This window comes from Oncorhynchus masou, chromosome 30 (assembly GCF_036934945.1).
Source record: "Oncorhynchus masou masou isolate Uvic2021 chromosome 30, UVic_Omas_1.1, whole genome shotgun sequence".
In the NCBI taxonomy this organism is placed as follows: domain Eukaryota; kingdom Metazoa; phylum Chordata; class Actinopteri; order Salmoniformes; family Salmonidae; genus Oncorhynchus; species Oncorhynchus masou.
Window position 1 is genome coordinate 275,590 of NC_088241.1, and position 23,746 is coordinate 299,335.

Sequence of the window (23,746 nt, forward strand, 5' to 3'; positions counted from 1 at the left end):
TGTGTTGTGTTAAGGCTGGTGTTATTGGACTGTGTTATGTGTTAAGGCTGGTGTTATTGGACTGTGTTATGTGTTAAGGCTGGTGTTATTGGACTGTGTTATGTGTTAAAAGGCTGGTGTTATTGGACTGTGTTATGTGTTAAAAGGCTGGTGTTATTGGACTGTGTTATGTGTTAAGGCTGGTGTTATTGGACTGTTCTTGTTACCATCTTAGGGCTCCTGACCTATTTCATGTGGTCTTTTTACTCTGATCCTAACTTTTTTTTGTACATAATGTCTCCGCCATCATTCCTATGACTGAAAACATCTTCTGGACATCAGAACAGTGATCACTAACCTCCATCTGGATCAACATTTCTATTTCAACGAGTCGGCAGCTCTGGATGTTGTGCTTACTCCGGACCAGGCCCAAGGAGAGGCAGGCGGCATCCTGACGAGACTACGTTGGAGAGCAAATAGACCACCATTGCCCTCTGTTCTGTTGGCAAACGTACAGTCACTGGAGAACAAACTGGATGGGCTTCGTTCGAGCCTATGCCCTCAACGGGACCGGAAAAATTGTCATATTTGGTGTTTCTCCGTGTCGCGGCTGAACGACATGGAAAGTATACATCTTGCTGGTTGTTCTATGCATCGTCAAGACCGAACGGCTGACTCGGGTACGACGAAGGGCGTAGCCATGTGTCTCTTTGTTAACAACAGCCGGTGCACAATCTGTAATGTCAAGGAAGTCTCAAGTTTTTGCTTGCCTGAATGAAAGTACCTCATGATAAGCTGCAACCCATACTATTTACCAAGAGAGTTTTCATCTATATTTTTTGTTGCTGCCTATTTACCACCACAAACCGATGCTGGCACTAAGACTGCAATCAACAGGCTGTATAGGGCCACAGGAATACTGAAATCATTTTTACCAGCATGTCAGCTGTGCAACTAGAGGCAACAAAAATCGATATCACTTTTACACCACACACAAAAACGCATACAAGCCCCCCCCCTTACCCTCCATTTGGCAAATCAGACCATAACCTCCTGCTTCCTGCTTACAAGCAAAAACTCAAACAGGAGGTACCAGTAACACCCTCAATACAGAAGTGTTCCTATGAAGCAGATGCTAAACTACAGGACTGTTTTTCTAGCACAGACTGGAATGTGTTTTGGGATTCATATGATAACATTGAGGAGTTTACCACACCAGCTTCATTATAATTGAATCGACAACGTCGTCCCCACAGTGATCGTACGCACATACCCCAACCAGATGCCATGGTTTACAGACAACATCCGCACTCAGCTAAAGGCTAGAGATGCCGCTTTCAAGGAGACATCCCGCTACGACCTCAGACGAGCCATCAAACAGACAAAGCATCAATACAGGACTAATATCGAATCCTGCTACGCCGGCTCTGACACTTGACGGATGTGGCAAGGCTTGCAAACTATCAAGGATTATAAAGGGAAACCAAGCCGGGTGTTGCCCAGCGTCGCAAGTCTACCAGACATGCTAAATGCCTTTTATGCTCGCTTCGAGGCAAGGAACACTGAACCATGCATGAGTGCACCAGCTATTCTGGACAACTGTGTGATTTCACACTCTGTAGCCGAGGTGATTTAAGACTTTTCAACCTACCCCGACCCGGTCTGTACCAACTTGTTTCAAGCAGACCTCCGTAGTCCCTGTACGCAAGAACGCCAAAGCCTAAATTAATATCACCCCGCAGCACTCACATCTATAGCCATGAAATGCTTTGAAAGCCTGGTCAACCTGGACCCACTGCAGTTTCCATACCGCCCCAACAGATCCACAGATGAAGCAATTGCCTCATTGCAATTCTATTGCACTCCAAAATACCCTCACCCACCTAGAAAAAAGTAATACCTATGTAAGAATGCTGTTCATTGACTGCACCTCAGCATTCAACAACCTAGTCCCCTGCAAGCACATCACCAAGCTCAAGACCCTGGGACTGAACACCTCCCTCTGAAACTGGATCCTGGACTTACTGACAGGCCGCCCCTATACGGTAAAAATACATCCGCCACGCTGACCCTCAACATGGGGCGCCTGTACTCCCTGTTCACTCACGACTGCGTGTCCATGCATGACTCCAACACCATTATCAAGTTTGCTGACAAGGCATTAGTGGTAGGACTGATCACAGAGGATGACCGTGTGGTGCCAGGACAACAACCTCTCCCTCAATGCCAGCAAGACAAAGGAGTTGATCGTGGACTACAGGAAACAGAAGGCTGAGCTCAACCCATCCACATCGACGTGGCTGTATTGGAGCTGGTCCAGAGCTTCAAGTTCCTCGGTGTCCACATCACTTAAGAATTATCATGGCCCACACACACACACACAAAGTTATGAAGAGGGCACTACATCACCTCTACCCCCTCAGGAGGCTGAAAAGATTTGTTACGGGCCCTCAGATCCTCACAGCTGCCTCATTGAGAGCATTTTGTCTGGCTGCATCACCGCTTGGTATGGCAACTGCAAGGCACCCGACCGCAAGGCGCTACAGAGGATAGTGTGTACGGTCCAATACATCATTGGGGCCGAGATCCCTGCCATCCAGGACCTCTATACCAGACGGTGTCAGAGGAATGCCCAAAAGCCATGGACTGTTCTCTCTGCTACCCCACAGCAAGAAGTACCAGTACCCCAAGTCTGGAACCAACAGGACCCTGAAAAGCTTCTACTACCAACCCATAAGACTGCTAAAAAAGACTGCTAAATAGTTAGTAAAACGGACACACGGACTACCTGCATTGACCCTTTTTTGCACTAACTCTCTTGCACTGACTCTATGCACACACACTGGACCCACACATATTTACACTGACAACCCAACACACACACACTGGACTCTACCCACACATATTTACACTGACAACCCAACACACACACACTGGACTCTACCCACACATATTTACACTGACAACCCAACACACACACACTGGACTCTACCCACACATATTTACACTGACAACCCAACACACACACACACACTGGACTCTACCCACACATATTTACACTGACAACCCAACACACACACACTGGACTCTACCCACACATATTTACACTGACAACCCAACACACACACACTGGACTCTACTCACACATATTTACACTGACAACCCAACACACACACACTGGACTCGACCCACACATATTTACACTGACAACCCAACACACAAACACACACTTTTTTGCACTAACTCTCCTGTACTGACACTATGCACACACACTAGACTCTAACCACACAGCCATACACACATATATAACACGCGCACACATGCATACTGACGCCACTCACACACACAGAGACTTTCACACTCACCACATACGCTGCTGCTACTGTCTATTATACATCCTGTTGCGTAGTCACGCTACCCCTATCTATATGTACATACAGTTGAAGTCGGAAGTTTACATATACCTTAGCCAAATGCATTTAAACTCAGTTTTTCACAATTCCTGTCTTAGGTCAGTTAGAATCACCACTTTATTTTAAGAATGTGAAATGTCAGAATAATAGTAGAGGGAATGATTTATTTCAGCTTTTATTTCTTTCATCACATTCCCAGTGGGTCAGAAGTTTACATACACTCCATTAGTATTTGGTAGCATTGCCTTTTAATTGTTTAACTTGGTTCAAATGTTTCAGGTAGCCTTCTACAAGCTCCCCACAATAAGTTGGGTGAATTTTGGCCCATTCCTCCTGACAGAGCTGGTGTAACCGAGTCAGGTTTGTAGGCCTCCTTACTCACACATACTTTCTCAGTTCTGCCCACATCTTCTATGGGTTTGAGGTCAGGGCTTTGTGATGGCAACTCCAATACCTTGACTTTGTTGACTTAAGCCAATTTGCCACAACTTTGGAAGTATGCTTGGGGTCATTGTCCATTTGAAAGACCCATTTGCGACCAAGCTTAAACTTCCCAACTGATGTCTTGAGATGTTGCTTCAATATGTCCACATAATTTTCTTCCCTCATGATGCCATCTACTTTGTGAAGTGCACCTGTCCCTCCTGCAGCAAAGCATCCCCACAACATGATGCTGCCCCCCCCCCCCCCCCCCCCAAGCCTGCCCCTTTTTCCTCCAAACATAACGATGGTCATTATGGCCAAACAGTTCTATTTCTGTTTCATCAGACCAGAGGACATTTCTCCAAAAAGTACGATCTTTGTCCCCATGTGCAGTTGCAAACTGTAGTCTGGCTTGGTGGTTTTGGAGCAGTGGCTTCTTCCTTGTTGAGCGGCTTTTCAGGTTATGTCGACATAGGACTTGTTTTACTGTGGATATAGATACTTTTGTACCTGTTTCCTCCAGCATCTTCACAAGGTCCTTTGCTGTTGTTCTGGGATTGATTTGCACATCAAAGTACATTCATCTCTAGGGGACAGAACGCATCTCCTTCCTGAGCGGTATTACGGCTGCGTGGTCCCATGGTGTTTATACTTGCGTACTATTGTTTGTACAGATGAATGTGGTAACTTCAGGCATTTGGAAATTGCTCCCAAGGATGAACCAGACTTATGGAGGTCTACAATTTTTTTCTGAGGTCTTGGCTGATTTCTTTTGATTTTCCCATGATGTCAAGCAGAGAGGCACTGCGTTTGAAGGTAGGCCTTGAAATACATCCACAGGTACACCTCCAATTGACTCAAATTATGTCCATTAGCCTATCAGAATCTTCTAAAGCCATGACAAAGTTTTCTGGAATTTTCCAAGCTGTTTAAAGGCACAGTCAATTTAGTGTATGTAAACTTCTGACCCACTGGAAATGTGATACAGTGAATAATAATCTGTAAACAATTGTTGAAAAAACTTGTCATGCACAAAGTAGATGTCCTAACCGACTGCCAAAACTATAGTTTGTTTAAAAGAAATTTGTGGACTGGTTGAAAAAAAAAGCTTTAATGACTCCAATCTAAGTGTATTTAAACCTCCGACTTCAACTGTATCTACTCCTGCACATTGACTCTGTACTGGTAATCCCTGTATAGAGCCATGTTTTTAATTTATTCCTTGTGTCACTACTTCTATAAAAAAGTTATTTAACTGCATTGTTAGAAAAGGTAAGTAAGCATTTCACTGTTGGTCTACACCTGTTGCTTATGACGCATGTGACAAATACAATTTGATTTGTTTTTGTGATGTTTATTTATTGAGTTGATAGGAATCAACACCCATTCAGAGCTTCAGTCATCACACGAGTCTGGCATTTGGTGACCTTGTCCCCAGGTAAATAACAATGGCATCAACAGTAGATCAGACATAGAGAGGTGTCTGGTGGACAAGAATCGTCCCAGTAGTAGAAGGTTGTGTTGACCCCTGTGTTACCGCTCCAGAACTTCCCTGCTGGGATCCAATGTGATTCTGGATTGTGGCCCTGCAGTGTGAGTGTGTGAGAAGGACTGAGTCACAGAAACAGATGCTCCACTCTGGAACGCTCAAGCATCACCACTTCCTGTCAGGAGTGGAGGAGTGGGTGTTGCTACGGGAACACTTGAAGGAGATCGCTCCACCATCACTCACTAACGCACAACTGGGAGGTTATTTACTGATCACAGATCAGAATTTACCTTAAGGTTTGTGTCTACACAGCCCAGACACCACGCTATGACACTTCTTCGTGCGTAACTAATAGTAAACATCATCCTGTTTCCGTGTGCGGGAGCCTTTCTCTCATGAGACCTGCGTTATCCTGCTTTCTCCCTGTGGAACAGCGATGGTGACGGGGTGGAGGAGGCTCTTCCTGTTATGTCACATCCTTGTCCCCTGGCTCACCCCTCTGCACACACACACTGCTATCTCCCTGTGGAACAGCGATGGTGACGGGGTGGAGGAGGCTCTTCCTGTTATGTCACATCCTTGTCCCCTGGCTCACCCCTCTGCACACACACACTGCTATCTCCCTGTGGAACAGCGATGGTGACGGGGTGGAGGAGGCTCTTCCTGTTATGTCACATCCTTGTCCCCTGGCTCACCCCTCTGCACACACACACACTGCTATCTCCCTGTGGAACAGCGATGGTGACGGGGTGGAGGAGGCTCTTCCTGTTATGTCACATCCTTGTCCCCTGGCTCACCCCTCTGCACACACACACACTGCTATCTCCCTGTGGAACAGCGATGGTGATGGGGTGGAGGAGGCTCTTCCTGTTATGTCACATCCTTGTCCCCTGGCTCACCCCTCTGCACACACACACACTGCTATCTCCCTGTGGAACAGCGATGGTGACGGGGTGGAGGAGGCTCTTCCTGTTATGTCACATCCTTGTCCCCTGGCTCACCCCTCTGCACACACACACACTGCTATCTCCCTGTGGAACAGCGATGGTGACGGGGTGGAGGAGGCTCTTCCTGTTATGTCACATCCTTGTCCCCTGGCTCACCCCTCTGCACACACACACACACTGCTATCTCCCTGTGGAACAGCGATGGTGACGGGGTGGAGGAGGCTCTTCCTGTTATGTCACATCCTTGTCCCCTGGCTCACCCCTCTGCACACACACACTGCTATCTCCCTGTGGAACAGCGATGGTGACGGGGTGGAGGAGGCTCTTCCTGTTATGTCACATCCTTGGCCCCTGGCTCACCCCTCTGCACACACACACACACTGCTATCTCCCTGTGGAACAGCGATGGTGACGGGGTGGAGGAGGCTCTTCCTGTTATGTCACATCCATGTCCCCTGGCTCACCCCTCTGCACACACACACACTGCTATCTCCCTGTGGAACAGCGATGGTGACGGGGTGGAGGAGGCTCTTCCTGTTATGTCACATCCTTGTCCCCTGGCTCACTGCTTGTCACTTGTGTTCGTAATGTCTTTACAGGAATTCCTCTGGCCGCGTCACAGAGTGGACCCAGTTACATGAGAACATCTTGCAGGTCTGGACCCTGTTAGCTACGTGTTGTGTTTTTGTTCTGAAAAACTAAACTCTTGTGAAACATATACAAAAGAAACATGTAGACTCTATTGTCAATGTTAAAAGGCCTTAATTTCCTCGCAAAACAGTATTTTGTGTCTTGCTGAACAGCGTGTTGATGGTGTTTATATTAGATTTTTTAAAGTTGAATAGGAATTTGTAACACACACACAAACTGGCAAACAAAAATGCACACACGCACATGCACACACACCACACAGTTAAAGGACACCCTTGTAAGGACCGTTCTGGTGATATGTGTTGCATGGGCGGAGAGATCAGAGGTCAGTTGATGGTCATGAGAAGCTGTGACACAAACACACACACACTGACCTGCACACATTTGTGTTTTGTAACAGTAACGACATCCTATCACTTCATCTCTTCTGTCTCGCGTCTCTCTGTCTCTGTCTCTCTGGTGGGTGTGTTAGGGTCTGTTGTTGTGGAATGCGTTACCAGGTTACGAGAGCAGAGTGGACCCAGGCATAAACAATAAAAGTTGTCTGATGCTTAGATGCACTTTATGAGCTCTGAAACCTAAACTCCACTGTCTCCACACACACACTAGGCCCGTTTATACCTGCATGGTTCTAACTTGCGTCTTTTGTCCTGATCTTGTCCACATTCTGATTGTGCCCACATTTTTAGACAGTCAAAAGGCACATTGTGATCTGATTGTGATCAGATCATCCTGCCCACCTCCGGAGGTAGTCAGGCACACATTGTGTGGATATCTTACAAGTGTAGAAGGATCTGGACAAAGAAACCATTTAAATCAGAATTATTTCAACCTCTAAAATCATTGACAGGTGCTGCCATTAACTGATTACATCAGTATGTGTCTTTACAATAAGTAAATATTATTTTGAAAGAATAGCTGTGAAATAATTTGCAGAGAGATAATTTGCTTTCATTCTCCCAGTACCATTAAGACAACTCTTCAGTTCTTGCCTATCCCCCTCTCTCTTTATTTCTCTCTCTCTCCCTGAGACGAGTCATCATCATTCAGCTCAGTAGCATTGAGGACAGAATGACAGGTAGACACAAAAACAGGCAGAAGGAGAAAGACCTACAGAAACTACTGTATTAATTCTCAGGTGTTATACCACTTAAATACCACCTATAATGAGTGTTCCTCATCAGAAGCCTTTTCACAGAGGTATAAAAAGCTGCTGCTGTACAATCAACATGGCGGACTTCTCTGCAGTTATGACCAGAGTAGAGAAGTTTTAATGGTTATTACAGTTACCTCATCACTCACCTTTCAGAAGCATACACAAGCACGCACCCACATTCCTCTCTCAGCCCACAGCACACACACATGCACATATTACATTCCTCTCTCAGACCAAAGCAAACACACATGCACATATTACATTCCTCTCTCAGACCAAAGCAAACACACATGCACATATTACATTCCTCTCTCAGACCAAAGCAAACACACATGCACATAATATTACATTCCTCTCTCAGACCAAAGCAAACACACATGCACATAATATTACATTCCTCTCTCAGACCAAAGCACATGCACATAATATTACATTCCTCGCTCAGACCAAAGCACATACACATAATATTACATTCCTCGCTCAGACCAAAGCAAACACACATGCACATAATATTACATTCCTGTCTCAGCCCAAAGCAAACACACATGCACGTAATATTACATTCCTCTCTCAGACCAAAGCAAACACACATGCACATAATATTACATTCCTCTCTCAGACCAAAGCACATACACATAATATTACATTCCTCTCTCAGACCAAAGCACATACACATAATATTACATTCCTCTCTCAGACCAAAGCAAACACACATGCACATAATATTACATTCCTCTCTCAGACCAAAGCAAACACACATGCACATAATATTACATTCCTCTCTCAGACCAAAGCAAACACACATGCACATAATATTACATTCCTCTCTCAGACCAAAGCAAACACACATGCACATAATATTACATTCCTCTCTCAGACCAAAGCAAACACACATGCACATAATATTACATTCCTCTCTCAGACCAAAGCAAACACACATGCACATAATATTACATTCCTCTCTCAGACCAAAGCAAACACACATGCACATAATATTACATTCCTCTCTCAGACCAAAGCAAACACACATGCACATAATATTACATTCCTCTCTCAGACCAAAGCAAACACACATGCACATAATATTACATTCCTCTCTCAGACCAAAGCACATACACATAATATTACATTCCTCGCTCAGACCAAAGCAAACACACATGCACATAATATTACATTCCTCTCTCAGACCAAAGCACATACACATAATATTACATTCCTCTCTCAGACCAAAGCAAACACACATGCACATAATATTACATTCCTCTCTCAGACCAAAGCAAACACACATACACATATTACATTCCTGTCTCAGACCAAAGCAAACACACATGCACATAATATTACATTCCTCTCTCAGACCAAAGCACATACACATAATATTACATTCCTCGCTCAGACCAAAGCAAACACACATGCACATAATATTACATTCCTGTCTCAGCCCAAAGCAAACACACATGCACATAATATTACATTCCTGTCTCAGACCAAAGCACATGCACATAATATTACATTCCTGTCTCAGCCCAAAGCAAACACACATGCACATAATATTACATTCCTCTCTCAGACCAAAGCAAACACACATGCACATAATATTACATTCCTCTCTCAGACCAAAGCAAACACACATGCACATAATATTACATTCCTGTCTCAGACCAAAGCACATGCACATAATATTACATTCCTCTCTCAGACCAAAGCAAACACACATGCACATAATATTACATTCCTGTCTCAGACCAAAGCACATGCACATAATATTACATTCCTCTCTCAGACCAAAGCAAACACACATGCACATAATATTACATTCCTGTCTCAGCCCAAAGCAAACACACATGCACATAATATTACATTCCTCTCTCAGACCAAAGCAAACACACATGCACATAATATTACATTCCTCTCTCAGACCAAAGCAAACACACATACACATAATATTACATTCCTGTCTCAGCCCAAAGCAAACACACATGCACATAATATTACATTCCTCTCTCAGACCAAAGCAAACACACATGCACATAATATTACATTCCTCTCTCAGACCAAAGCACATACACATAATATTACATTCCTCTCTCAGACCAAAGCACATACACATAATATTACATTCCTCTCTCAGACCAAAGCACATGCACATAATATTACATTCCTGTCTCAGACCAAAGCAAACACACATACACATAATATTACATTCCTCTCTCAGACCAAAGCAAACACACATGCACATAATATTACATTCCTGTCTCAGACCAAAGCAAACACACATGCACATAATATTACATTCCTGTCTCAGACCAAAGCAAACACACATGCACATAATATTACATTCCTCTCTCAGACCAAAGCAAACACACATGCACATAATATTACATTCCTGTCTCAGACCAAAGCACATGCACATAATATTACATTCCTCTCTCAGACCAAAGCAAACACACATGCACATAATATTACATTCCTGTCTCAGCCCAAAGCAAACACACATGCACATAATATTACATTCCTCTCTCAGACCAAAGCAAACACACATGCACATAATATTACATTCCTCTCTCAGACCAAAGCAAACACACATACACATAATATTACATTCCTGTCTCAGCCCAAAGCAAACACACATGCACATAATATTACATTCCTCTCTCAGACCAAAGCAAACACACATGCACATAATATTACATTCCTCTCTCAGACCAAAGCACATACACATAATATTACATTCCTCTCTCAGACCAAAGCACATACACATAATATTACATTCCTCTCTCAGACCAAAGCACATGCACATAATATTACATTCCTGTCTCAGACCAAAGCAAACACACATACACATAATATTACATTCCTCTCTCAGACCAAAGCAAACACACATGCACATAATATTACATTCCTGTCTCAGACCAAAGCAAACACACATGCACATAATATTACATTCCTGTCTCAGACCAAAGCAAACACACATGCACATAATATTACATTCCTCTCTCAGACCAAAGCACACCATTTTACTCAAAAGCAGTAGGTCCAGATAGCCTTTATTCAGACAGACATTTTCCCCACTCCTCTCTCCATTACTGTGTTGCACACACCAAGGTTATAATAGTAAATGAAAATTGAAATGAAAATGAATTAAAAACAAAAATTGGAAAAACAATTGAGTAAACTGAAAAACGAAAACTATATTGAAACTATTATCTTTGACTGCAAAACAAACTAAAATATAATTAAAACCATCATGAATTATGTTCAGTTTTTTTCCTTCTAAACTTTGGACAAAAATCTAATGTTTTGAAGCTTTTTTCTCTAATGGGGTTTTGGAACTTCTGAATCTGGAGGGTAAATGCTGCCAGTAGATGGCGATGTTTCAAATAGGCCTAGCTGGTGCATCGCTGCATCGCCAGCTAACGGAAGAAATCCGAGGGCGAGCAGGAAGCATGAGCGAGAACAATGGCAGCAGCAAACTGTCACGAGTCCGACCGAGGGTGGCTTCCCTTCCCGGTCGGGTGGCGCTCGGCGGTCGTCGTCACCGTCCTATTAGCTGCCACTGATTGTCTTTCCTCCCCCTCCTTGTATGTTTATTGGTAGCACCTGTTTGTGATGATTAGTTGGGCTTCTTTAGACAGCCGGCCCGCCTGTTTGTTGTGCGGGATTAATTATTGTAACCTTCGGCTCTGTAGTAGAGGAACGTGTTTGTTCCTGGTCGTGCATTTTCAGTTGTACATTTTTCATTCCCCGTGTTTGGGGTCGTTATTATTGTGAGCACCCTGTGGTGCGTTGGGGCATTAAAGAGCACAGCATTGCACTCTCTGTCTCCTGCGTTTGATTCCACACCCACGACACCCGGAGCATTACACAAACACAACACCAGCAGTGGTTGGTTGCAAAACACAAAGCCATGTATGGGATTATTTGGAGTACATTGCTGGAAAGGACAAAAGCAAATGTATTGTCGTGTCAGAAGCTAATAATCCTTTATTGGATTTATATATCACTTTTCTACCAACTGAGGTACTCCAATGGCTTTACATTGTAGAGGGAAACTCACCTCCAATGTGTAACACCCACCTGGGTGATGCACGGCAACCATTTTTGTGCCAGAACACTCACCACACATCAGCTAAGTGATATATGCCAATTAGAATGAGGGGGAGGGTGATTAGGTGGTCATGATGGGAATGGCATCAGGGTTAACACCCTTACTCTTATAAGTAATGGGCTTTTTAATGACCACAAAGAGTCAGGACATCCGTTTAACATCCCATCCAAAAGACAGCACCCTACCCTTGGCAATGTCCCCTTCACTTCCTGGGTATCTCCTTAGACCAGAGGCAAAAGTGCCCCCTACTGGACCTCCAACACCACTTCCAACAGCATCTGGTCTCCCATCCAGGGACCGACCAGGCCCGACCCGGCTTAGTTTCAGAGGCAAGCCAGCAGTGGGATCTAGAGTGGCATGCTGCTGGCTGGCAGCACCATCCCACACCCTGCATCCCACTGCTGCATCCCACCCTGCATCCCACTGCTGCATCCCACCCTGCATCCCACCCTGCATCCCACTATCACCCTGCATCCCACCCTGCATCCCACTATCACCCTGCATCCCACTACCACCCTGCATCCCACCCTGCATCCCACTGTTGCATCCCACCCTGCATCCCACCCTGCATCCCACTATCACCCTGCATCCCACTACCACCCTGCATCCCACCCTGCTGCATCCCACCCTGCATCCCACTTCCACCCTGCATCCCACTACCACCCTGCATCCCACTGCTGCATCCCACCCTTCATCCCACTACCACCCTGCATCCCACTGCTGCATCCCACCCTGTATCCCACTACCACCCTGCATCCCACTACTACCCTGCATCCCACTACCACCCTGCATCCCACTGCTGCATCCCACCCTGCATCCCACTACTACCCTGCATCTCACTGCTGCATCCCACCCTGCATCCCACTACTACCCTGCATTCCACTACCACCCTGCATCCCACTACCACCCTGCATCCCACTGCTGCATCCCACCCTGCATCCCACTACTACCCTGCATCCCACTGCTGCATCCCACCCTGCATCCCACTACTACCCTGCATCTCACTGCTGCATCCCACCCTGCATCCCACTACCACCCTGCACCCCACTACTACCCTGCATCCCACTACTACCCTGCATCCCACTGCTGCATCCCACCCTGTATCCCACTACCACCCTGCACCCCACTACTACCCTGCATCCCACTACTACCCTGCATCCCACTGCTGCATCCCACCCTGCATCCCACTACTACCCTGCATCCCACTGCTGCATCCCACCCTGTATCCCACTACCACCCTGCATCCCACTGCTGCATCCCACCCTACATCCCACTACCACCCTGCATCCCACAACCTCAAAGTTCATCTGTACAGCACCCACAAAGAATTTCAGGATAAAGACGGGGAGATAGCTATTGTTTTAATTTTGTGATTGGCTGAGGATTCGACTCCCGGTATCATGTGAACACGTATAAGACGTGGATAATATGTAGAATAGCCGACAATGAGCTTTAAAATGACAAATGATTCTCTCTACCAACAAGAAGGGTGTGATCGGTTTGAACAGTTTGGTGTGGAATGGATTGTGATGTGGGGGTTTGTTACTACGCCGATAAATGAAAATATCCATCAGGACTTTTGCCACCTAGGAAATGTGTGTGAGCGGACCATCTCAAATAGTACTGGAGTACCCTGCTATAGTCCTACAACACATACATGGCCCCTAGCATAAGGACACTTGAGGCTACTTTCTGTCCCTTCACACAAAAAATACAACTGAAACTACAAATGAAACTGAAACTACAACTGAAACTATAACTACAACTGACACTGAAACAACAACTGACACTGAAACAACAACTGAAACTACAACTGAAACTACAACTAAAACTGAAACTACAACTGAAACTGAAACTACAACTGAATAATATAAAAACAAAATATGTTTTTTATCGTACTGAAACAGAATAAAAACTAGTAAATCAAGTCTAAAACCGAATGGAAACTATACTGAATTAATTTTTTTAATTGAAAAACTAGTAGAAATAAAATTGAATAGAAAATCACAAAACTATAATAACCTTGGTACACACTCCGACATTCACCAGGCACTCATTTACACTGGGCTTGTCAAACAGTGAACATTAAGGGTTAAACTGAGGGATGTTTAGGTGTTGGAACTGTCTCCAACATCGGTTGTTTTTCCATGGTCGTTTCTACTCTTTACTGTAGGCAGTCTTTCTCCCATTCTAAAGTGGTGGAACCGTCCTAATTTAACCCTCAGCTAGCTAGCATCTTCACTAATATCAGGCCTCATCAAAAAACATCATGGAGTATCAGTATAAAGACAGTATCAACCACAAACAACAGTCAGGGGCAAACGGTGAACTAAAGTCTCTGAGCAACAGACTACAAAATTCCAGCAAGCAGCTTGAAATGGAGTGTTTGAACCATCACACACAGTGCACAGCCAGTCATGACACACTAGCTGAGAATGGACCGTCTAAATTCTAAATACAGACAAAATTCACTATAATAAGTTATTGAGCTGCATGAGCGCATGATTATGACGAAACCAGGTAGTATTTATAACGTGCATACAACCAATCAAAGTAGATCTGTTCTTCAGAAATATAACAATTAAACAAACACATGCTATCTCATGTGTTTCTAGAGAATGGCGTCCGTTTCTCCCAGCAAGGCTTTCTTCTGGTTGTCCTTCTTTATACGATGGAAAGCGATGATCAGGACCAGGGCTAGGGAGGAAGTGACATCACCCGTCAATAACAGTCAAAACATATTATCGGAAACCCAGAACTAAAATCCTGCATAATTGCGTTAGATACTCGATTAGTCTGTCCGTGAGAGATTAGTCAAAAAGAACAAGAAAAACTATCAACAACAATACAATGTTTTATGCTACAGTTAGGTCTTAGTTCCTCGATTGTACCACTCCGCCCTCTTCCCTTAAAGTGCAGTGCATAGCAACAACAGCAGTGAACACCTGTTACTCACCGATGAATCCGACAGTTCCAGCCAGGATTCCGATGGTGGTGGGCATTCCTAACACCCCTGCATGAACGCCCGGCTCGGTGAAACAGTATCCCAACTCTGTGCAGTTACACACTCGCACTGTAGGGAGAACACACACATCAGACACCCACTCACAGCTACATAGTCTTGTGTGTGATGGGTGCTATCACACACAGCTGGCTGCAACCACTCACCCTCAAACTTCTGTGTGATGCCCATGCCAGCGTTGTCTTTGATGTTGATGGGGATTAGGAAGGTTTTGTCCTCGCTGGGAGATTTCTTCAGGGTCAGTTTAGCAGACGTCCCTACAGGAAACCAAGGGAAGAGACACAATCCCACATCAGCACGGGATCACATTAATAGACAGGATCTCTAGGAGATGTAGTCTTGTCTAACAAATGTGTACCGTCCACAGCGCTTAGGTCCCAGTTGGGGGACTTCTTGCCCTGGGCCAGACTGAATGTGAAAGGTGCTCCGAAGGGGTCTGCGTCCGCGTCCAGGGCCGACAGGACTATAGGCTGGGGCTTCTTCACACAGATGAAGGCCTGGTTCTCTGTCAGCTTGGGGACATTGTCATTCACATCCAGCAGCCTAACGGACACCTGGCGCTCTGAGGACAGCTCTGGATTGGCTGGGGGTGGAGAGATATTATTCATTATGGATATTCTCTAACCTGGACTCAAACTGGCAGTGAGTGGGTCAAAAAAGTATCCGAAATATACATATGTGTGTTCGTCACCTTTCTCGAAGGCGACAACAGTAAAGTGGAAGGCCTCCACCGTCTCTCTGTCCAGCACAGCTTTATTCTTTATCTTTATCTCTCCAGTAGCAGGATCAATCTCCAACCAACCCTTAGTGTCTCCCTCCATCTTGAACCTATAATACACACACAGTTAGAGCACAAAATATACACTGTCAGAGCCATAACACACACACAACATCAGTCCCTCTCATAATGTGATTACAGTATCTCTTTTCCCTCTGGGTCCTTGGCATCTATTTTGAGCAGCGTAGCTCCCTCCTTGGTGTCCTCTGGCACCGTGACATCCAGAATGTCCATGTCAAACACTGGAGCCTCATCAACGTCACTGATCTCCACCGAGACCACGGCGGACGACTCAGCGCCATACTCGAGACCGCTCACCAGCGGCTCTGGGTTACGAGCATCAATCTGTAGCTTATAGGAGGAAGCAGTCTCATAGTTCAGAGGCTGGAGAAAGAGGGGGAAGGAGGGAGAGAGGGGAGGGAGGAAGAGAGAAGGGGGACGAAGGGAGATCGAGGGGGGATGAAGGGAGAGAGAGGGGGAGGAAGGGAGAGAGAGGGGGAGGAAGGGAGGGGAGAGGGGAGAGGAAGGGAGAGTGGGGAGAGGAAGGGAGAGTGGGGAGAGGAAGGGAGGGTAAAGGAAGGGAAAGAGAGGGGGAGGGGAAGGGGGAGGGAGGCAGATGGGGAGGAAGGGAGAGAGAGGTCTGTGAGCATTCTGGAGCAAAATGGAAGCGTTTTTGTGGGTTTGTTTCAGTCTGCTGGTGGACGTTTCCTTTAATACTCAATACAACCATAGATATAGGATCAGCTTATCATCTTTATCATCACCTATCAAAATCTGACCTTTCGTAGGCGTCTTCCAGTATGAAGTTACCTTAGCAACAACAAGCCTGCCCTCCCCATTGTCGTCTGTCTCCATGGCGAAAACTCCATCTTCGTTGCCAGCGGTTATGTGGAACTCGATGTGGGAGCTTCCTGTTCCAGGGTCGTCAGCATCTGTGGCTTTCACTGTCAGGAGGGTGTGGCCTAGAGCTGTGTCTTCAGACAGGTTGTGACTACCATACTACAGAGAGACAGAGAGAGAGGGAGAGAGACAGAGGGAGAGAGAGAGAAACAGAGAGACAGAGAGGGAGTGAGAGAGAGAGAGAGACAGAGAGAGAAACAGAGAGACAGAGAGAGAGAGAGAGACAGGGAGAGAGAGAGACAGAGAGAGACAGAGATAGAGAGAGACGGAGAGAGAGAGGGAGAGAGAGGGATAGGAAGGGAGAGAGAGAGACAGAGAGAGGGAGTGATAAAGTGAACGAGAAAGAGAGACAAAGAGAGAGAGTATTAAAGGTCACAGGTCAACAACCCATACCAACTAAAGCATCTATGAAACTCAGGTGTGTGTCTCAGGTATGTCTCACGTCATTCATCTCGAAGATGGGCAGCTCATTGTTGATGTCGATAACCTTGATGAGGACCTTACATTCTGTGCTGAAAACTGACGAAGACACACAACAGTATGTGAGGGCCCATTGAAGCAAACACGTGTCTGTGCTGTTCAAACTTTTAGACAAAGGTCAAGTGTGTGTGTGCATGTACCTGGGTCGTTTACTCTGACAGTGAGGTGGTACTCTGTTGCATCTCTGCGTTGGAGCATCTGCTTGGCCTGGATGCGGCCGCTGATGCCATCGATGGTAAAGACGGAGGAAGGGGTTTGGGTCACCAACGAATAGGAGAGCAGTGCGTTGGGTGTGTTGTCATCATCAGCATCATGCACCATCAGATGTCCGACTGTGCTGCCTGGAACCCAGAGGAACCAATCATACAAGTTATATGAGTTACTATTAGAATGTTTCAGCTCTGAACACACATACCTTTAATATAACAACACAGTCCTAACACCAGCCTCAACACAGTCCTAACACCAGTCTCAACACAGTCCTAACACCAGTCTCAACACAGTCCTAACACCAGTCTCAACACAGTCCTGACACCAGTCTCAACACAGTCCTAACACCAGCCTCAACACAGTCCTGACACCAGTCTCAACACAGTCCTAACACCAGCCTCAACACAGTCCTAACACCAGCCTCAACACAGTCCTAACCCCAGCCTCAACACAGTCCTAACACCAGCCTCAACACAGTCCTAACACCAGCCTCAACACAGTCCTAACACCAGCCTCAACACAGTCCTAACAACAGTCTCAACACAGTCCTAACACCAGCCTCAACACAGTCCTAACACCAGCCTCAACACAGTCCTAACATCAGCCTCAACACAGTCCTAACACCAGCCTCAACACAGTCCTAACACCAGCCTCAACACAGTCCTAACATCAGCCTCAACACAGTCCTAACACCAGCCTCAACACAGTCCTAACACCAGTCTCAACACAGTCCTAACATCAGCCTCAACACAGTCCTAACGTCAGTCATAACACAGTCCTAACACCAGCCTCAACACAGTCCTAACACCAGTCTCAACACAGTCCTAACATCAGTCACAACACAGTCCTAACACCAGTCCCAACACAGTCCTAACACCAGCCCCAACACAGTCCTAACATCAGTCACAACACAGTCCTAACATCAGTCACAACACAGTCCTAACACCAGTCTCAACACAGTCCTAACACCAGCCTCAACACAGTCCTAACACCAGTCTCAACACAGTCCTAACACCAGCCTCAACACAGTCCTAACACCAGTCTCAACACAGTCCTAACACCAGCCACAACACAGTCCTAACACCAGTCACAACACAGTCCTAACACCAGCCACAACACAGTCCTAACATCAGTCTCAACACAGTCCTAACATCAGTCACAACACAGTCCTAACATCAGTCACAACACAGTCCTAACACCAGTCTCAATACAGTCCTAACACCAGTCTCAACACAGTCCTAACATCAGTCTCAACACAGTCCTAACACCAGTCACAACACAGTCCTAACACCAGTCTCAACACAGTCCTAACACCAGTCTCAACACAGTCCTAACATCAGTCTCAACACAGTCCTAACACCAGTCACAACACAGTCCTAACACCAGTCTCAACACAGTCCTAACATCAGTCTCAACACAGTCCTAACACCAGTCTCAACACAGTCCTAACACCAGTCTCAACACAGTCCTAACATCAGTCTCAACACAGTCCTAACACCAGCCTCAACACAGTCCTAACATCAGTCACAACACAGTCCTAACACCAGTCACAACACAGTCCTAACATCAGTCTCAACACAGTCCTAACACCAGTCACAACACAGTCCTAACATCAGTCTCAACACAGTCCTAACACCAGTCTCAACACAGTCCTAACACCAGTCTCAACACAGTCCTAACACCAGCCTCAACACAGTCCTAACACCAGTCTCAACACAGTCCTAACACCAGCCTCAACACAGTCCTAACATCAGTCTCAACACAGTCCTAACACCAGTCTCAACACAGTCCTAACACCAGTCTCAACACAGTCCTAACACCAGTCTCAACACAGTCCTAACACCAGCCTCAACACAGTCCTAACACCAGTCTCAACACAGTCCTAACACCAGCCTCAACACAGTCCTAACACCAGTCACGACACAGTCCTAACACCAGTCTCAACACAGTCCTAACACCAGCCTCAACACAGTCCCAACACCAGTCTCAACACAGTCCTAACACCAGTCTCAACACAGTCCTAACACCAGCCTCAACACAGTCCTAACACCAGTCTCAACACAGTCCTAACACCAGCCTCAACACAGTCCTAACACCAGTCTCAACACAGTCCTAACACCAGCCTCAACACAGTCCTAACACCAGCCTCAACACAGTCCTAACACCAGCCTCAACACAGTCCTAACACCAGCCTCAACACAGTCCTAACACCAGCCTCAACACAGTCCTAACACCAGTCTCAACACAGTCCTAACACCAGTCTCAACACAGTCCTAACACCAGCCTCAACACAGTCCTAACACCAGCCTCAACACAGTCCCAACACCAGTCTCAACACAGTCCTAACATCAGTCTCAACACAGTCCTAACACCAGTCTCAACACAGTCCTAACACCAGTCTCAACACAGTCCTAACACCAGTCTCAACACAGTCCTAACACCAGCCTCAACACAGTCCTAACACCAGTCTCAACACAGTCCTAACATCAGTCTCAACACAGTCCTAACACCAGTCTCAACACAGTCCTAACATCAGCCTCAACACAGTCCTAACACCAGCCTCAACACAGTCCTAACACCAGTCTCAACACAGTCCTAACACCAGCCTCAACACAGTCCTAACACCAGTCACAACACAGTCCTAACACCAGTCTCAACACAGTCCTAACACCAGCCTCAACACAGTCCCAACACCAGTCTCAACACAGTCCTAACACCAGCCTCAACACAGTCCTAACATCAGTCTCAACACAGTCCTAACACCAGTCTCAACACAGTCCTAACACCAGTCTCAACACAGTCCTAACACCAGCCTCAACACAGTCCTAACACCAGCCTCAACACAGTCCTAACACCAGTCTCAACACAGTCCTAACACCAGCCTCAACACAGTCCTAACACCAGTCTCAACACAGTCCTAACATCAGTCTCAACACAGTCCTAACACCAGTCTCAACACAGTCCTAACACCAGTCTCAACACAGTCCTGACACCAGTCTCAACACAGTCCTAACACCAGTCACAACACAGTCCTGACACCAGTCACAACACAGTCCTAACACCAGTCTCAACACAGTCCTAACACCAGTCTCAACACAGTCCTAACACCAGCCTCAACACAGTCCTAACACCAGCCTCAACACAGTCCCAACACCAGTCTCAACACAGTCCTAACACCAGCCTCAACACAGTCCTAACACCAGTCTCAACACAGTCCTAACACCAGCCTCAACACAGTCCTAACACCAGTCTCAACACAGTCCTAACACCAGCCTCAACACAGTCCTAACACCAGCCTCAACACAGTCCTAACACCAGCCTCAACACAGTCCTAACACCAGCCTCAACACAGTCCTAACACCAGCCTCAACACAGTCCTAACACCAGCCTCAACACAGTCCTAACATCAAAGTCACAAGATACGAGACTCTTCACACATTTATGGAATGCACATCAGGGTCAATGAAATGTAAAAGTAAGTATGTGGACACCTGCTCGTCAAACATCTCATTCCAAAATTATGGGCATTAATATCGAGTTGGTCCCCCCTTTACTCCTATGGCTTAAATAGCCAAATCCACTAATTTAAAGGGTTGTCCATATACTTCTGGCTGTGTAGTGAATCACACATCTCCAACCTATCACACACACACACACACACATCCAGTAGTTAGTTACCTGTGGGTTCGTTCTCCTGCACTTCAAACACACTGAGTTCCTCCTCACAGATTGGAGCGTTATCATTCACATCGTCCACCACCACCTGCACTTCCAGGGGAGGGTCTACCTGGTTACCATAGCTATCCTCAGCAAACACCACCAGGATGTACTGGAACACACAAACACACATTTATTTTTTATTTTTTAATTCACATTTATTTTCATGTGAACTATCCAGTGTTGGACAGTACTCCATTAAATAATGCTGCCCTGGGACCAGAGTGTTAGATAGTGATTGTGATGAGGAGGACTCGCTGGTTACCATGGCCTTGTCCTCTCTGTCCAGCTCCTCAGTCAGCAGAATGTCTCCTTCCTCCGTGACATTGAAGGGGAACGTCAGCTCCCGTTCTTTCTGTACCAGCCTGTAGAAGGCACTGGGATCATTAGACTGGACCTGCAGGGAGACATCAGACAGTCAGTCAGTCAGTCAGTCAGTCAGTCAGTCAGTCAGTCAGTCAGTCAGTCAGTCAGTCAGTCAGACAGACAGACAGACAGACAGACAGACAGACAGACAGACAGACAGACAGACAGACAGACAGACAGACAGACAGACAGACAGACAGACAGACAGACAGACAGACAGACAGACAGACAGACAGACAGACAGACAGACAGACAGACAGACAGACAGACAGACAGACAGACAGACAGACAGACAGACAGACAGACAGACAGACAGACAGACAGACAGACAGACAGACAGACAGACAGACAGACAGACAGACAGACAGACAGACAGACAGACAGACAGACAGACAGACAGACAGACAGACAGACAGACAGACAGACAGACAGACAGACAGACAGACAGACAGACAGACAGACAGACAGACAGACAGACAGACAGACAGACAGACAGACAGACAGACAGACAGACAGACAGACAGACAGACAGACAGACAGACAGACAGACAGACAGACAGACAGACAGACAGACAGACAGACAGACAGACAGACAGACAGACAGACAGACAGACAGACAGACAGACAGACAGACAGACAGACAGACAGACAGACAGACAGACAGACAGACAGACAGACAGACAGACAGACAGACAGACAGACAGACAGACAGACAGACAGACAGACAGACAGACAGACAGACAGACAGACAGACAGACAGACAGACAGACAGACAGACAGACAGACAGACAGACAGACAGACAGACAGACAGACAGACAGACAGACAGACAGACAGACAGACAGACAGACAGACAGACAGACAGACAGACAGACAGACAGACAGACAGACAGACAGACAGACAGACAGACAGACAGACAGACAGACAGACAGACAGACAGACAGACAGACAGACAGACAGACAGACAGACAGACAGACAGACAGACAGACAGACAGACAGACAGACAGACAGACAGACAGACAGACAGACAGACAGACAGACAGACAGACAGACAGACAGACAGACAGACAGACAGACAGACAGACAGACAGACAGACAGACAGACAGACAGACAGACAGACAGACAGACAGACAGACAGACAGACAGACAGACAGACAGACAGACAGACAGACAGACAGACAGACAGACAGACAGACAGACAGACAGACAGACAGACAGACAGACAGACAGACAGACAGACAGACAGACAGACAGACAGACAGACAGACAGACAGACAGACAGACAGACAGACAGACAGACAGACAGACAGACAGACAGACAGACAGACAGACAGACATAGATACATAGATACATAGATACATAGATAGAGTGGGGCAAAAAAGTATTTAGTCAGACACCAATTGTGCAAGTTATCCCACTTAAAAATATGAGAAAGGCCTGTAATTTTCATCATAGGTACACTTCAACTATGATAGACAAAATGAGAGAAAAAAAATCCAGAAAATCACATTGTAGGATTTTTAATGAATTTATTTGCAAATTATGGTGGAAAATAAATGATTTGGTCAATAACAAAAGTTTATTTCAATATTTTGTTATATACCCTTTGTTGGCAATGACAGAGGTCAAACGTTTTCTCTAAGTCTTCACAAGGTTTCCACACACTGGTGCTGGTATTTTGGCCCATTGCTGGGCAACACGGACTTTCAACTCCCTCCAAAGATTTTCTATGGGGTTGAGATCTGGAGACTGGCTAGGACACTCCAGGACCTTGATTTCTTCAAACCAAGCTGCTTACCTATTGCAGATTTAGTCTTCCCAGCCTGGTGCAGGTCTACAATTTTGTTTCTGGTGTCCTTTGACAGATCTTTGGTCTTGGCCATAGTGGAGTTTGGAGTGTGACTGTTTGAGGTTGTGGACAGGTGTCTTTTATACTGATAACAAGTTCAAACAGGTGCCATTAATACAGGTAACGAGTGGAGGACAGAGGAGCCTCTTAAAGAAGAAGTTACAGGTCTGTGAGAGCCAGAAATCTTGCTTGTTTGTAGGTGACCAAATACTTATTTTCCACCATAATTTGCAAATAAATTCATTAAAAATCCAA

The 23,746-nt window shown here is 45.9% G+C and overlaps 1 protein-coding gene across 1 annotated transcript in view; it reads right to left on the reverse strand.

The window, feature by feature from the left end:
* Positions 1–11,088: 11,088 nt before the first annotated feature.
* Positions 11,089–23,746, reverse strand: part of LOC135521716 (cadherin-17-like) — a 28,294-nt gene continuing 15,636 nt past the window's right edge. The window contains exons 9-19 of the mRNA XM_064947392.1: positions 21,539–21,670; positions 21,235–21,385; positions 17,487–17,687; positions 17,309–17,385; positions 16,777–16,965; positions 16,106–16,350; positions 15,880–16,016; positions 15,547–15,771; positions 15,335–15,445; positions 15,123–15,239; positions 11,089–14,863 (exon numbers count right to left, since the gene is read on the reverse strand). Coding sequence (XP_064803464.1) covers positions 14,778–14,863; positions 15,123–15,239; positions 15,335–15,445; positions 15,547–15,771; positions 15,880–16,016; positions 16,106–16,350; positions 16,777–16,965; positions 17,309–17,385; positions 17,487–17,687; positions 21,235–21,385; positions 21,539–21,670 — 1,671 coding nt within the window. The 3' untranslated portion in view covers positions 11,089–14,777. The remainder of the gene's footprint in view (positions 14,864–15,122; positions 15,240–15,334; positions 15,446–15,546; positions 15,772–15,879; positions 16,017–16,105; positions 16,351–16,776; positions 16,966–17,308; positions 17,386–17,486; positions 17,688–21,234; positions 21,386–21,538; positions 21,671–23,746) is intronic.